Raw genomic sequence first — 12,764 nt, 5'->3', positions numbered from 1 at the left:
TTCCTTTCTGGAATGTGTTGATGAAAGGAACATCAGCAACACAGTAATTGCACCCGAAAGAATGGTGGATGATATTTGGTCAGCAAATGACCAACTTTAACATTAATGTCTGTTTATGTAAGGTTTTCTCAATAATTATTTTATTCAGGAATCAAATTGCCTTTTCAAATGTTTTTAAAAGTGTTTTATAAAGAATGGTGCTTATACACCAAAAAAGATGTTAATCAAGACACCAAAGACATAAAGCAATCTTTGCAGCTATCTTTTCCTTGGATGACAGGAGGGAGAAGGTCTGGGTGATGCTCTGGAATTTTCTGACATGAAACACAGAAGTAAAAGGATGTCTTTCTTTCTTTTGAAGAGAAACAAACCTGTGGTAGGCAGAATAATGGCCCCCAAAGTTATCCATGTTCTAATCCCTGAAACTGGAAAATATATCCCCTTACTTGTTGAAAGGGATTTTTATCAATGTGATTAGATTAATGATCTTGAGATAGGAAGATTACTCTGGATGATCCCGATAGGCCCAGTGTAAATCCCCAGGTACCCATCAATGAAAAGAGAAAGCAGAAGACTCAGACTTGGATTGTAGCAGCCTAGAGAGACTTGACTGCCCTCGGGTAGCCTCAGACACACAAGGAGGCTCCAGCCCAAGGAAAATGGGATCCTCCTGAGCTCAAAAAGGCAAGGACACATCATCCCGAGGAATGCCACATCTTGATTTCAGACTAGCAAGACCTGCTCCAGACTTCTGACCTCCAGAACTGTAAGATAATAAATGTGTGGCTTTTAGCCACAAAATCTGTCACAATTTGTTCAGAAACATAGGAATTGATGCATACCACTGAAAATTAAAATCCAACCCCAGGAATGTGAGAGATTTAACTAGCATTTTTAGATTATTGTTCTTAAACACTTTTTTTCATGTTGAAACTTTAAAATTTAGCATTTTAGAAGAGGTGCCAGGAACTGTGCTAAGGACAATCACAGTTTATCCAAGCTTAAAGTTACTCACAGAGGGCTGGGCTTGTGGCTCAGTGGTAGAGTGCTTGCCTAGCATGCTAGGTTCTATTCCCAGAACCAAGAGTGAGGGGGAGTTACTCATGTAAGTAAGTCTGCTTACTTACATGCCTTCATTTTTAGAAATCTAATTGACATTAAGTTTGGTCATTCTAATCTCTTGTTTTAGAAGGTAAATTATAAAATAATGTCTAAATCTAACACATTTTTTTTTCTAACACATTTTTCTTAAACAGCTTCAAATGGTCACACAACATATCAAACATTGAAACGTTAAAAACCAATCTGCACAGATATATAACAAATAGGTTAAATAATCTGTAACAAATAGATTTAATCTCAGACTCTTGACAAGAGTAACTATTTCAGATATGGAGGGAGATGAAGAATTTTCATCCAAACTCTCACTAATAAAAACCGATAAATAAAAGTAAACTTTTTTAATAATAAAAAAAGATGTTGGCACATTTGTCTATACCAGTACTGACACATATAATTTTAAATTTTCTTAAAGTGACATCAAATAATATAAGCTGGAGAAATTAGTTTTAATAGGGTATTTACTTAGCCTAATATGTACAATGTATTATCATTTCAGTACGGCAACAATATAAAACCATTATTTGTGGGGTCCTTAACATTCTTTTTTTTGTGTATGCTACATCTTTGAAACCCAGCGTGGACTTAAGAGCACATCTCAGTTGGACTGCCATTCCCAATGCATGACCTGGGTGAGCAGGTCTGCACATTCTTGCTAAAGTTCTCAGTTCTGTAAGTCTATGTTAACAATTCTATATTCATGATTTAAACACACCAGTGTTACATTAGGGATTTACAGAGATCCTGGATGTCTTAAGGAAATCAAGGAATGGATCATTAGGGTATGGCTGTGGTTAAAACCTCTAATGAGTGGGACACCAATTTCATCACCTGCCTTGACATCCATTTATCATCAAGGACATTATAGTAGCCGAGTAACTGTCACCTTTTTAGTCTGGCCTCAGGCTGCAATAAATAACAAGCAATAGGATGAGCATTGGAAACATATTTTTAATTTGTATAATCTTTGAATTTTTCCATCTCAGAAGAATGAGAAAGAAAATTTACCATGTAACTTTTAAGGGAGAAATCAAAAGCAGACGGATCTCCTGGGTATGGCCAGAACACAGAAATTAAAAAATAAATAAAATAAAAATAAAAATAAAACCCATAAAATGGAAACAAAAGGAAAGTAAACTAAGTCCTTTGGAAATAACATGCACTGTTAATTCAGTTTCAAGTATAATGGAAAACATTTCACATTAGCATTACCTGTCAATTTTGCTGAAAATCACAAAGGTCTACTTAGCATAACTTCAAAAACAGTGTATCAACCACAGTTTGAAAGAAATAACTAATTTCCCTTGGCATGAAATCAGAACCCAGGGTAATAGGCAAGAAATTACAGCACATTACTTGTGTCTGAGATCCTAATAGCCTTAACTGAAGCCCAATCTAATTCCAGATCTCATGGCCAGAAATCCATCTGAGAGAATCAATGAGAACATTTTCACCAAAACTTGCTGGAAATATCAGTAACCATTGCTGTGCTCTCTAAGTTGGGACCTAATGATCAACACTGTGTTAAAGAGGTGAAGAACTGCCATTTCTTTATTTAGTAAACTTGGTAAATATCGTGAAAATTGTGAGGTGGCTGGGTGATAGTAAGCAGAAGGGTGGAAATCTTGGGTTCAACAATGGAATCAACCTCTGAAAGGTAAAAATAAAAAATTCTTAGTCATTAAAAGACTCTAGCAAAGAACTGCAAGATCAAGAATACTGGAGTTGAATGATGTTACTTAGGGTGCTGTTTAAGATTTTTTATGAGACAAAAGACTGAATCGAAGTATATGAGAGAACAGCCCCTGGCAGTCTCTTTAGTGAATTACATGTATTTTCTTTCTACTTTGCATTAAGGGACATGTTTAATTTTAAAAGAGTGCTTTTTAAGTTGCTAATCCAAGGATCTACTAGGAGAGTGACATCACAGTTTATGGTTCAAACAGCTATTCTGTGGGAACAGGGGGAATTATTATTAATAATTTGTTAAGACAACAGGTGTGAAGTGGGGCTGGCCTGGATAAACCAGAACATGTGGCTGCTCTATCGAGGCGTAATCTTCTTATTTGTGTTACTATTTTGTCATGATGGGTAAAGTCTAGAGAATCAATAAAGCTATAAATACTTATAAAATCATTTTCTAAATTCTGTTTTAGTAAATTAATTAATTTAAACATATATATTTGCATGTATTGGATATATACAGCCATTCCTTAATCCGGGGAAGCCAAATCTAGAACATGAAGATCAAAAGGAGAAAAGGACAGCAGGGAAGCAGCTATTTCATGAAGAACAGCAACTCTGCTCTAGAGCAGAGAGCTGGGGAGGTAGAAGGCTGGCAGCAAGAGGGGTGGATGTGGCAGTGTCACTCTGCTTACCTGAGTTTTCAAATGGCTACATTCTAAAATGCTGGAGAGTCTCACAAAAAATAAGATATGATAAAGAGTTGCTTTTTTGTTTGGTAGCAATTTGATTAAACACTGGTTTACATGTAAATACTACTAATCTCAGACTTATTTTATAACTAGTTTTTCAAAAAAACTTTCAATAATGCCAATTTCTGTATAGAAAAGCACTTGGTTAAAAGATAGAGGGAAAAAAAAAGTCAGCACAATTTAAAAAATTTTTTTTTTAGTTATACACGGATACAATATCTTTGTTTTGTTTATTTATTTTCATGTGGTGCTGAGGATTGAACCCAGTGCCTCACATGTGCAAGGCAAGCGCTCTGCCACTGAGCCACAACCCCATCAGTGCAATTCTTAATCAAAACAATAAGATCACCCAAACTCCTTTCACTAGTTGCGCATGTTCTAATTTTATGGTCAACCCAAATGTACAAAAGAAGTGAAAAATTAAACTTGGTTCAGAAAAAGAAAAGCACTCAATAATTTCTCTCAGTGTTTAATCAAGTTCCTCAGTATTGCTGGAACTATATTGGGCTTCCAGTTGTTAAAAACTATTTTTTTTTTAAAATTTAATATTTATTTTTTTTTTTAGTGGAAACAACATCTTTGGTTGTATGTGGTGCTGAGGATCGAACTCGGGCCGCACGCATTCCAGGCAAGTGCACTACCGCTTGAGCCACATCCCCAGCCCCTGTTAAAAACTATTTTAAGCATGCTCTTAAAAACATAAATATCTAGACTATTACTTCAGATAAACAGTGTGGTCAATAATCTTCACATATTTATTTTACATTCATATGCTTCCTGCCTCTAAACCACAGTTATTTTCCCACGTATTTGCTAAAAACTTCACAAAATATAAATGTAAACTATACAACAAAGAAATAAAACTCTATTGTGTGTAAATAACAATCATACATAATTTTATTGGTTGATAGTTAATAGATTTCACTTTAAAAAATACTTACCAAGTTAAGGGCTGGAGAAAGTTCTGTATAGACATATTAATTTCTTTTTTGTTTTAATTGAAAATTGAAAGCTTAGAGTATAATTACATCTTTAACAAATAATTGTCATGGTCAAATTAAAACACTTTTAACATTGCTACATTCAAAGGAAGGGAATAATAATCATTAGAACAGAGTATACATTTATTTTAGTACTGATGGGGTCAGGAGGTACATACAACTGTATATATGTTATCAATTCCCAAAGCATGGTCAAATTTGGAGTAGGAAATAGAAGAAGAGGTAAACAGTAACTGATTTATCCTGGCTGTATTTGGCTTTTTCTCAAATCACCTTCTTAGGAGATTCAATCACAGCCAAGAGCTATTTTTAAAATTCAACAGAGGTGACCAAATAAAAGTTAATTTAAAAACTGCTAATAGGAAAATTATTTTAATGAACATCTCAGTTTTTATGCAGAACATATTTAGAAAAGAACACATACACTGACTTAAAACCTGTTGCTTCTTTCATTCTTAGGTACAAAGCTAACTCACTGTATTTGTAATTGAAGTGACTCCATATCCTGAAGCTGGCCCATCTGGGTATAACTCACAGAAAAAAAAGATGGGTTCACAGTGAATTCCAAAGTCACTACTCACTGTTTAAGCTTTGTGAAATGTATCAAAGTAGAATGAATAGCTCAACATTAAAATTTGCCCTATATATGCCATTTTGAAGTTGGAATTTAAAAAGCCGAATTGTTCTGATAGAATTCTTAATTTTAATTCTTACAGAAGCAGACTTTTTTTTTTTTTTTTCAGGCTTTCTCTTCCTTTAAACTAAGAAGACCTAGGTCGACTCTAAGGCCGCTCAAGGACCCACATCTCACTCATCCTATCCTCTCTATTGCACTCTCCTTTCCAACTTATGTTTAGAGATAATCTAACCCAAGGTGGGCATTTGAAATACCTTAATGAAGACTTGAAAAATGGTTCATGCTTTCTGAATACCTAATGTTTAAAATAAAACAAAATTTAAAAAGAAATTGAGCATTCTTGATATTGATATAGAGCTTACCTTAGAGCCACGCTCGTTAAAGATTATTTCTACATCTAGGATTTTGCCAAACTGCTGCAGAGACAAAAGCAAAAACATTTATTTATGGTCAGCCTTTTATCCACAGGTTTTACTTCCTTCTGAGAAAGAAATTGTTTTTTTCTTCCTCTTTGAACCGGTATTTATTAATAACCATTTTTTAAAATGTACTGGTGGGTTGCAATACCAGTCTCTGTTTTTTTTTTCTCTCTGAGGTGATGGCATCTCCCTGTCCCTTCTTCCTCAACTCCCTCGCTAAGCGCCACCCTTCTAAGCGCAGCAGCCACTGTATGAAGACACTACAGTGACACCCTACTGATGCACTTCTACACATACAGATTTTTAACTACCCCTCTAATTTTTTAAATGTCTCAGTTTTAAGGAGTAAATCCTGCCTGGGCGTGTTGGGTGCATGTCTGTAATCTCAGTGACTGGAAGGCTGTGGCAGGAGGAATGGAAGTTCAAAGCCAGCCTCAGCACCTTGGCAAGGCCCTAAGCAACCTAGTGAGACCCTGTTTCGAAATAAAAATAAATGAATGAATGAATTAAATAAAAAGGACTAAGGATGTATCCTTAAAAAGGGCTGAGCGTGTGGCTCAGTGGTTCAGTGCCCCTGGGTTCAATCCCCAATACTAAAAAAAAGGTAAGTAGGATAAGTTATTGAAGGTTGTTTCCCCCACTTTTTGTGGTACTGGGATTGAACCCATGGGCCCTTTAACTCAGCTGCATTCCTAGTCCTTTTTATTTCATTTCATTTCATTAATTCATTTATTTATTTTTATTTTGAGACAGGGTCTAAGTTGCTGAGGCTGGGCTTGGACTTGCTATCCACCTCCCTCAGCATGGATTGCAGGTAAGCACCACCATGTCTGGCTTCCTCCTCCTTTTAAAAAAGAAATTTATACAAGTAAACCATATTCATTGCATAAAAATTAGAAAATATAAATAAAAAGAAAGCAGGAAAACTGAAAAAAGATTATATGAATCCCACTATCTTAGTGTTTTAGTACATGGCCTTCTAGGCTTTTTTCAGGCACACAGATAGAAATAATGTATCAGATATATTCCACATATTTCTTTAAACTTAGCAATAGACTATGAACAACTATCAAAATCAACAAATACATATTATCATTCCTATAGGCTACATGCCATTCCACCATACATTTTTGATATTAAGGATGATTTCACTTATTTGCCACTTTAACTTTTCTGCCACAAACATCAAGAATATTTTAGGTAAACTCTTGTTTAGTAATTATATAAATATCTTAACACCCTAAAACCAAATGGAACTAAAGACCCAAAGTCTATCTGGCCATTACTAGAAAGTTACACAATGCACAACCTTATTCTAGGGGAGGCAGATGTAAGGGACAGAATTGTTTAGTTAGTACTTGGATGGGCTGAATTGAAGGCATGTGCAGGGAATCTCCAGGTTATCTTTTTGGCTTACACTTCCCTTAGAGTACTGGGCTTATGTCCCATTAACTTATTTCATTTGGATTCCAAGGCAGACCTTTAAAAATATGTGTGTGTATGTGTGGGGTGGGGGTGGGGAGCAAAACAGAGATTATGCTTTTCCACTGGACTGAATTACTATTATCTTTATCAAAAAACATGTATTAAGAATCCAAGTTTTTAGGGAAGGGAAACCTAAGAGGAATAGATGAATTCTAAAGAGGGGAGAGAGGGAAAGGGAGGAGGCAGGGGATTATCAAGGATGGTGGAATGTGATGGACATCATTATCCAAAGTACATGTATGAGGACATGAATTGGGTGTCAACTTACTTTATATACAGAGATATGAAAAATTGTGGTATATATGTGTAATAAGAATTGTAATGCATTCCGTTGTTGTGTATTTAAAAAAATAAAATCAATTAAAAAAAAGAATCCAAGTTTTATAGAAGAAGACATCTAAGCCTGATTCTGGTTTCATCTTTGAACAGAAAATTAGAAAAATCAAGGAAAGAGAAAAATATTTCAGTTTAGATAACAGGGCATTTAATTTTTTTCTACACCTATCCCATAAAATGAAGTTTGGTGCTTTAGAGTTTGTTTTGTTTTACATTGTGTACTGCATTCTTAGGACATCTTTCTAGAAGGAAATTGACTTTCTTTTTATGATTAAGCAAAGTGGGGCTCAAAGAAGCTGTCAGGTATACAGAGCTAATAAAATGGTGCATGGAATCTCTGCTCTTCACCAATGCCACTGACTTTCTAAGTCATAGGCGTTAACCATGTGTGTGTGGGGGAAGCAACAGGTGTTCCCTGTAAGGAAAAATTTCTTTTTCATTTTAACCTTATGGGAAAGGCATACTACATTTCAAGAAATTCCTAACTGACCTAGGCAGATCTTCAACGGACACTGTTTTTCTGACTCAAGAGAATACACATCTGACAGATGAGAACGTGCTCCCTTCTTACTGACTCCAAAGACTAAACGTCTCACGTGTGTTGGAAGGTTCCAAAGGGAAACCCAATAATTCATGCTTTTGGGAAGTGTCTCCTTATTTGCTGTTCTTTCTACTTTTTGTTGCAGTCTTTTCTGTCAAGATGGAAAACGGCCAGTTACTGTTTTCTGTGTAAAAGCTCTTTAAGGACTTCAAGAGCAGCATTAAAAAACCACCCTGGCCTTCTCTTCTGTAGGAGACAAACACAGGAAGCCAGATGAAAGTGAAACAGCTTTGTTCCAGTGTCCTGTCACCACGCAGTGGACACAAGATTACTGTAGGGTTTCTCCTTTTCTAATAAGGCACTAGGCAGCTATCCTAATGAAATTTTTAATAAAACTATTGACTATCACTTAGGTCCTAGGTCAAGTTGAAAGTTTGATCAAATTAAAAAAGGCAACAATACAAAAAAAGTCCAGACTCTTAAAACCCATTTACTTCCACAACATATGATTTTTTAAAAATTTATTTTTACGTTTTGGGTGTAAACAATATCTTTATTTTACATTTATGTGGTGCTGAGGATTGAACTCAGTGCCTCGTGCTCGCTAGGTGAGCATTCTACCACTAAGCCACAACCCCAGCCCTATAACATGAATTTTTAAATTACACTTTGCTTTTGGAGATTTGGGGAGGAGGTCAACAGTTGAAGGGAATACATGAAAGATAGCAGTATAACCCTCTACATCTTATTTTAGTTAATGGTATTGATACTACTAAGTATAAATAAGGAAGTAAAAAACAAAAGATATTATTCCATTTAATTCACATCATTCTGCAAGGTAGAGATTACTATCACTATTTTTAGATATGAAATTCAAGTTCAAAGAGGTTACATGACTTTCCTAGGGTCATAATCAAACAGAACTTGATCCAGGGATCTTTGATGCACAAATCTACATCTTTTCTACCTTAACAAACCACCCCTAAACCTATATTCTTTCCACCATGATATTGCCAAGGCAGGGTAGCAAACAACAATAATACATTTCTGAACCACAGTCCTGGGGTTGAAAGCATGAGATGAGAGGAAGGCAATAATGTGCTGGGCTTACAGGGAAGGTAAAGAGCTAAGAATGTGACAGAAAAATGCCCAACAGTTCCCAAACTTATCTACACAACAGAAACACCTGGGGATCTTGTTAAAAAAACTTGTAGGCCCAAGCTATACCCAAGCCAGTTAAATCCCAGTCTTTGGATGTGGGACACAGGCATCAATATTTTTTAAGCTTCTCAGGGGACTTCTAATGTGCAGGTAAGTTTAGGAATCACTGTGCTAAAACAACATGTATGTTTAGCTGGATTCAGTGGGGCACGCTTGTAGTCCCAGTTACTCAAGAGGACTGACCAAGACCAGCCTGGGAAACATAGCGGGACTGTCTCAACAACAACAAAGCAAAAAACAAACAAAACAAAACAAAAAAAACCCAAACCAAACCAAACAAACAAACAAAAAAACCAAAGTGTATGTTTTCTCTTTTAGGTGAAGCCAAGCATAATACAGACATGTTTATTAAGCTTCGTATGTGGGCAGATGGCATCTCATCCTGGTTTCAGTATGGGAAGTCTCGTGGTCCAAGAAACACCTCATTCCCAGCCACCATTGCAGTCAGTCTACAGCAGACTGGATGGCAGAAAAAGATAGATGACAGGGGCTGGGGATGTGGCTCAAGCAGTAATGCACTTGCCTGGCATGCGCGGGGTGCTGGGTTTGATCCTCAGCACCACATAAAAATAAAATAAAGATGTTGAAAACTGAAAAACAAATATTTTAAAAAAAAAATTATCTCTCTCTCTCTTCTATCTTAAAAAAATAGATAGATGACAATACTGACTTACAGGGCTGGGGCTGTAGCTCACTGATAGAGCACCCGCTAGCATGTGTAAGGCCCTGAGTTCAGTCCCCAGCACCACAAGGAAAAAAAAAAAGAAAGAAAATACTGATTTACCTCAGGATCTTCCTCAATCTCTTATAGTTTTATCCTAATATATTAATGACTAATAACATATCTGGTGGATTAAATTCTATTATAATTACAAAATCCTCAAAAGGACTTTAGAAACTTACCCCAAACATCTGCCGGAGGTCAGGGTCCCGGAAGCGGAAAGGAATATTTGAGACATGCAGTCGTTTAGGGGTAGATTTACTCTCTGAATTTTCACTACTCTGCGTCTGTGACTGCTGGCCATCTGTCTGTGCTCCACCTTCTGTCTGCTAAAGAAAGAAGCAAATAACACTGAATGAAAAATAAATACAATTACTTCATAATTCTATGAAAAATAAAGTCCTTCTTTATCACTTCCTAGGTTTATTTATGAGCAAACATAATTTTCCCCTTCAAAGAGAGAGACAGAAAAAAAAAAAGACACCAAAGGTATTATCGATGTTCAAAATGCTTTAGTCTACAACAAAATTTGGATCTTCTGAATACTTATGGCACATTAACAGGCGTCACAGACACAGAAACACCAAGTGACCTGTCCCCCATCACATGGAGATATATTAGGATAACTGGTCGTGTAAAAATAGTATCGTTATTCTTAGATTCTTATAGAGCTTTGTATTTCTGAGACTTTTCTATTTTGAAAACAAAGAGTCCATTGTACTTAGTTGTAGAGTACTCCATTGTACTCCACCTTTGGTCTTTCATCTCAGGCTCTCAAGGAAATAAAAGGAGGAAACATTTTTATATTCCATTCAGTCAATCCTAGAATACACAACCAGTTAGTTGACAAAGTATTATCACAACATTATAAAGAGGAGAACCTAGTGATGATGGTCAATTTGCCTAAAAATTGAAGCAGCTTCTTATTCTGAAATAAATGTGTACTTTCTTCCCTAATTTATGCAATCCAGGGGCCACCTCCTCTTTCACTAGCCCTGAACAAAGTTGCATTTAGTGAATCCAATTACTGAAAAAGACTTTAAGGGACTCTGACTAACCTATTATCCAATATATTAATGCCAAATTTGTACATATCCATAGTGGAAGAGTGTGAGTAAGTGTGGGTACACATTTTTAATCACAACTCTTTTGCAACACCTCAGGCACACATTATCCATTTCTTCCCCCACCAATTCCTCAGAAAGGTGGCTATACTGAGAAACATTTCTGACAAATGTCTAACAAGTGTGACACATTCTAGGCATGCAAAGAGACATTTATTTTGAAGTACTCATCTGGCACTATAAAAATCTATGTTTCACTATTTCCCTATGAAATACATGCCAAGCTGAATGGCTTGTTGAGCTGACTAACCAACATATTCCTAAAAACAAGAGTGGACCTGCTATTCTTATTATCTTAATTAAGACAGAACTGAGTCTCTGGCAGATTCTTCTAGTAGCACAGCATGAATCTCCTCCTTCTGACCCAATGTTCAGGCTAAAAGAAACTGTGAATCAAAGATACTTTTGTCTCAGAGATGTTAACAACCATTCTGTAATGAAGTTTGAAACTTTAAAATAAAAAGGAAAATTAAAAATAAACTCTAAATGAATATTAGCTTTTCAAGAGTCACTCTAAGAGATGGCAGCTTGTTATCTCATCCCATTCAGGCCTTCCAGATGGCTTAAATGTGATATGATTCATATGACTTGAAAATAGCAGAAAAGGGGAGAGTTATGAAGCAATATTCCATGAAAGTATAAGATTTCAGTCATCCATCGAAACACAATGTAGACTAAACAAAACAAATTCTATTCAGAGATGAAGCTTACTACAGCAGCACCAAGGACCCCAACATGCAGTCAAAGCAACAGGCATCAACTGCAACTAATGCTCACTCAAGCGCCTTCAAACTTGCCTCTTATATTTCACAGCTGGATCACATAAAACTCTCTTCAAACTTTAAAAGCACCAGATTTGATCTGCGGGAGGACAATGTATCACTTTGAGAAAAGTTAAAAAGATTCTACAAAGCTCCAAACTATAATTGTAGATGGACACAATATCTTTTATTTATTTTTATGTGGTGCTGAAGATTGAACCTAGTGCCCCACACGTGCTAGGCAAGCGCTCTACCACTGAGTCACAACCCCAGCCCAAACTACATTTTTCTATATATGTATATTTCATCAGTAACCTGCCATGGTGTGTGAAGTGGCAGAATCTAAGAAAACTAATGACTACTTTGACATACATATACTGACTGAGGTCCTTAATGGTTACTTTTGAACATTCTTTACTGTCCTGAACATACAATTTAAGAAGGTTAGAAGTCAGACTGATAAAATTTCCAGTTTGTAATGAATACCTACCTACCTAAACAATTTTTTTAAAAAAACATGGAATGCTTCACAAATTGCGTGTCATCCTTGTGCTGGGGCCATGCTAATCTTCTCTGTATCGTTCCCATTTTAGTATATGTGCTGCCGAAGCGAGCACTACCTATACTTTTTTAAAATTATGAAATCATAATTCTAGGAAATGTGGCAAGTGGAAAACATGAACTATCATTCCCCAAATTCTCAAGCCTTCTGATCTAATGAAACTTTTTTTTTTTCAGTTTAAATATCTTAAGTTTATTTTATTCACATTTTCTTAACCAGGCAGCACTCAAAACCAGAATTAATTCAAAGAATTTCTGGGCTCAAAGTGGTCAATTATTTATAGGCAGAAAACATAAACAATGTGTAGACAAAGATTAATTGGTTACAGCTCACAGTGGGTTTTTTTTTTTTTTTTTGCCTTATTTTAATCTGCTGGCTACCCATGATTGATACAAGCTCAGC

The 12,764-nt window shown here is 35.9% G+C and overlaps 1 protein-coding gene and 1 non-coding gene across 42 annotated transcripts in view; both read right to left on the bottom strand.

Annotated features, from left to right (window-relative positions):
• The window catches only part of Rbfox2 (RNA binding fox-1 homolog 2), a 271,195-nt gene that overhangs the window by 31,386 nt on the left and 227,045 nt on the right, over positions 1-12,764 (bottom strand). For 26 of the 41 annotated variants that reach the window (XR_013440305.1, XR_013440306.1, XM_078052809.1 and 23 more), the window contains 2 exons: positions 10,098-10,244; positions 5,555-5,608 (listed from right to left, as the gene is read on the bottom strand). Coding sequence is in view for 39 of the 41 variants with exons in the window: in XM_078052809.1 (XP_077908935.1) it covers positions 5,555-5,608; positions 10,098-10,244 (201 nt within the window). In the remaining 2 variants the exon portion in view is untranslated. The remainder of the gene's footprint in view (positions 1-5,554; positions 5,609-10,097; positions 10,245-12,764) is intronic. The other 15 variants (XM_078052810.1, XM_078052812.1, XM_078052814.1 and 12 more) reach the window with 1 other exon arrangement.
• LOC120888829 (U6 spliceosomal RNA) lies at positions 12,312-12,417 on the bottom strand. Its single transcript, XR_005732500.1, has one exon. It is a non-coding gene; the product is annotated as a U6 spliceosomal RNA (small nuclear RNA).

The sequence above is a fragment of the Ictidomys tridecemlineatus genome, chromosome 6 (genome assembly GCF_052094955.1).
Source record: "Ictidomys tridecemlineatus isolate mIctTri1 chromosome 6, mIctTri1.hap1, whole genome shotgun sequence".
Taxonomy (NCBI): domain Eukaryota; kingdom Metazoa; phylum Chordata; class Mammalia; order Rodentia; family Sciuridae; genus Ictidomys; species Ictidomys tridecemlineatus.
Note: the sequence above shows the minus strand (reverse complement) of the source record. Positions and strands in the feature narration are given on the sequence as shown.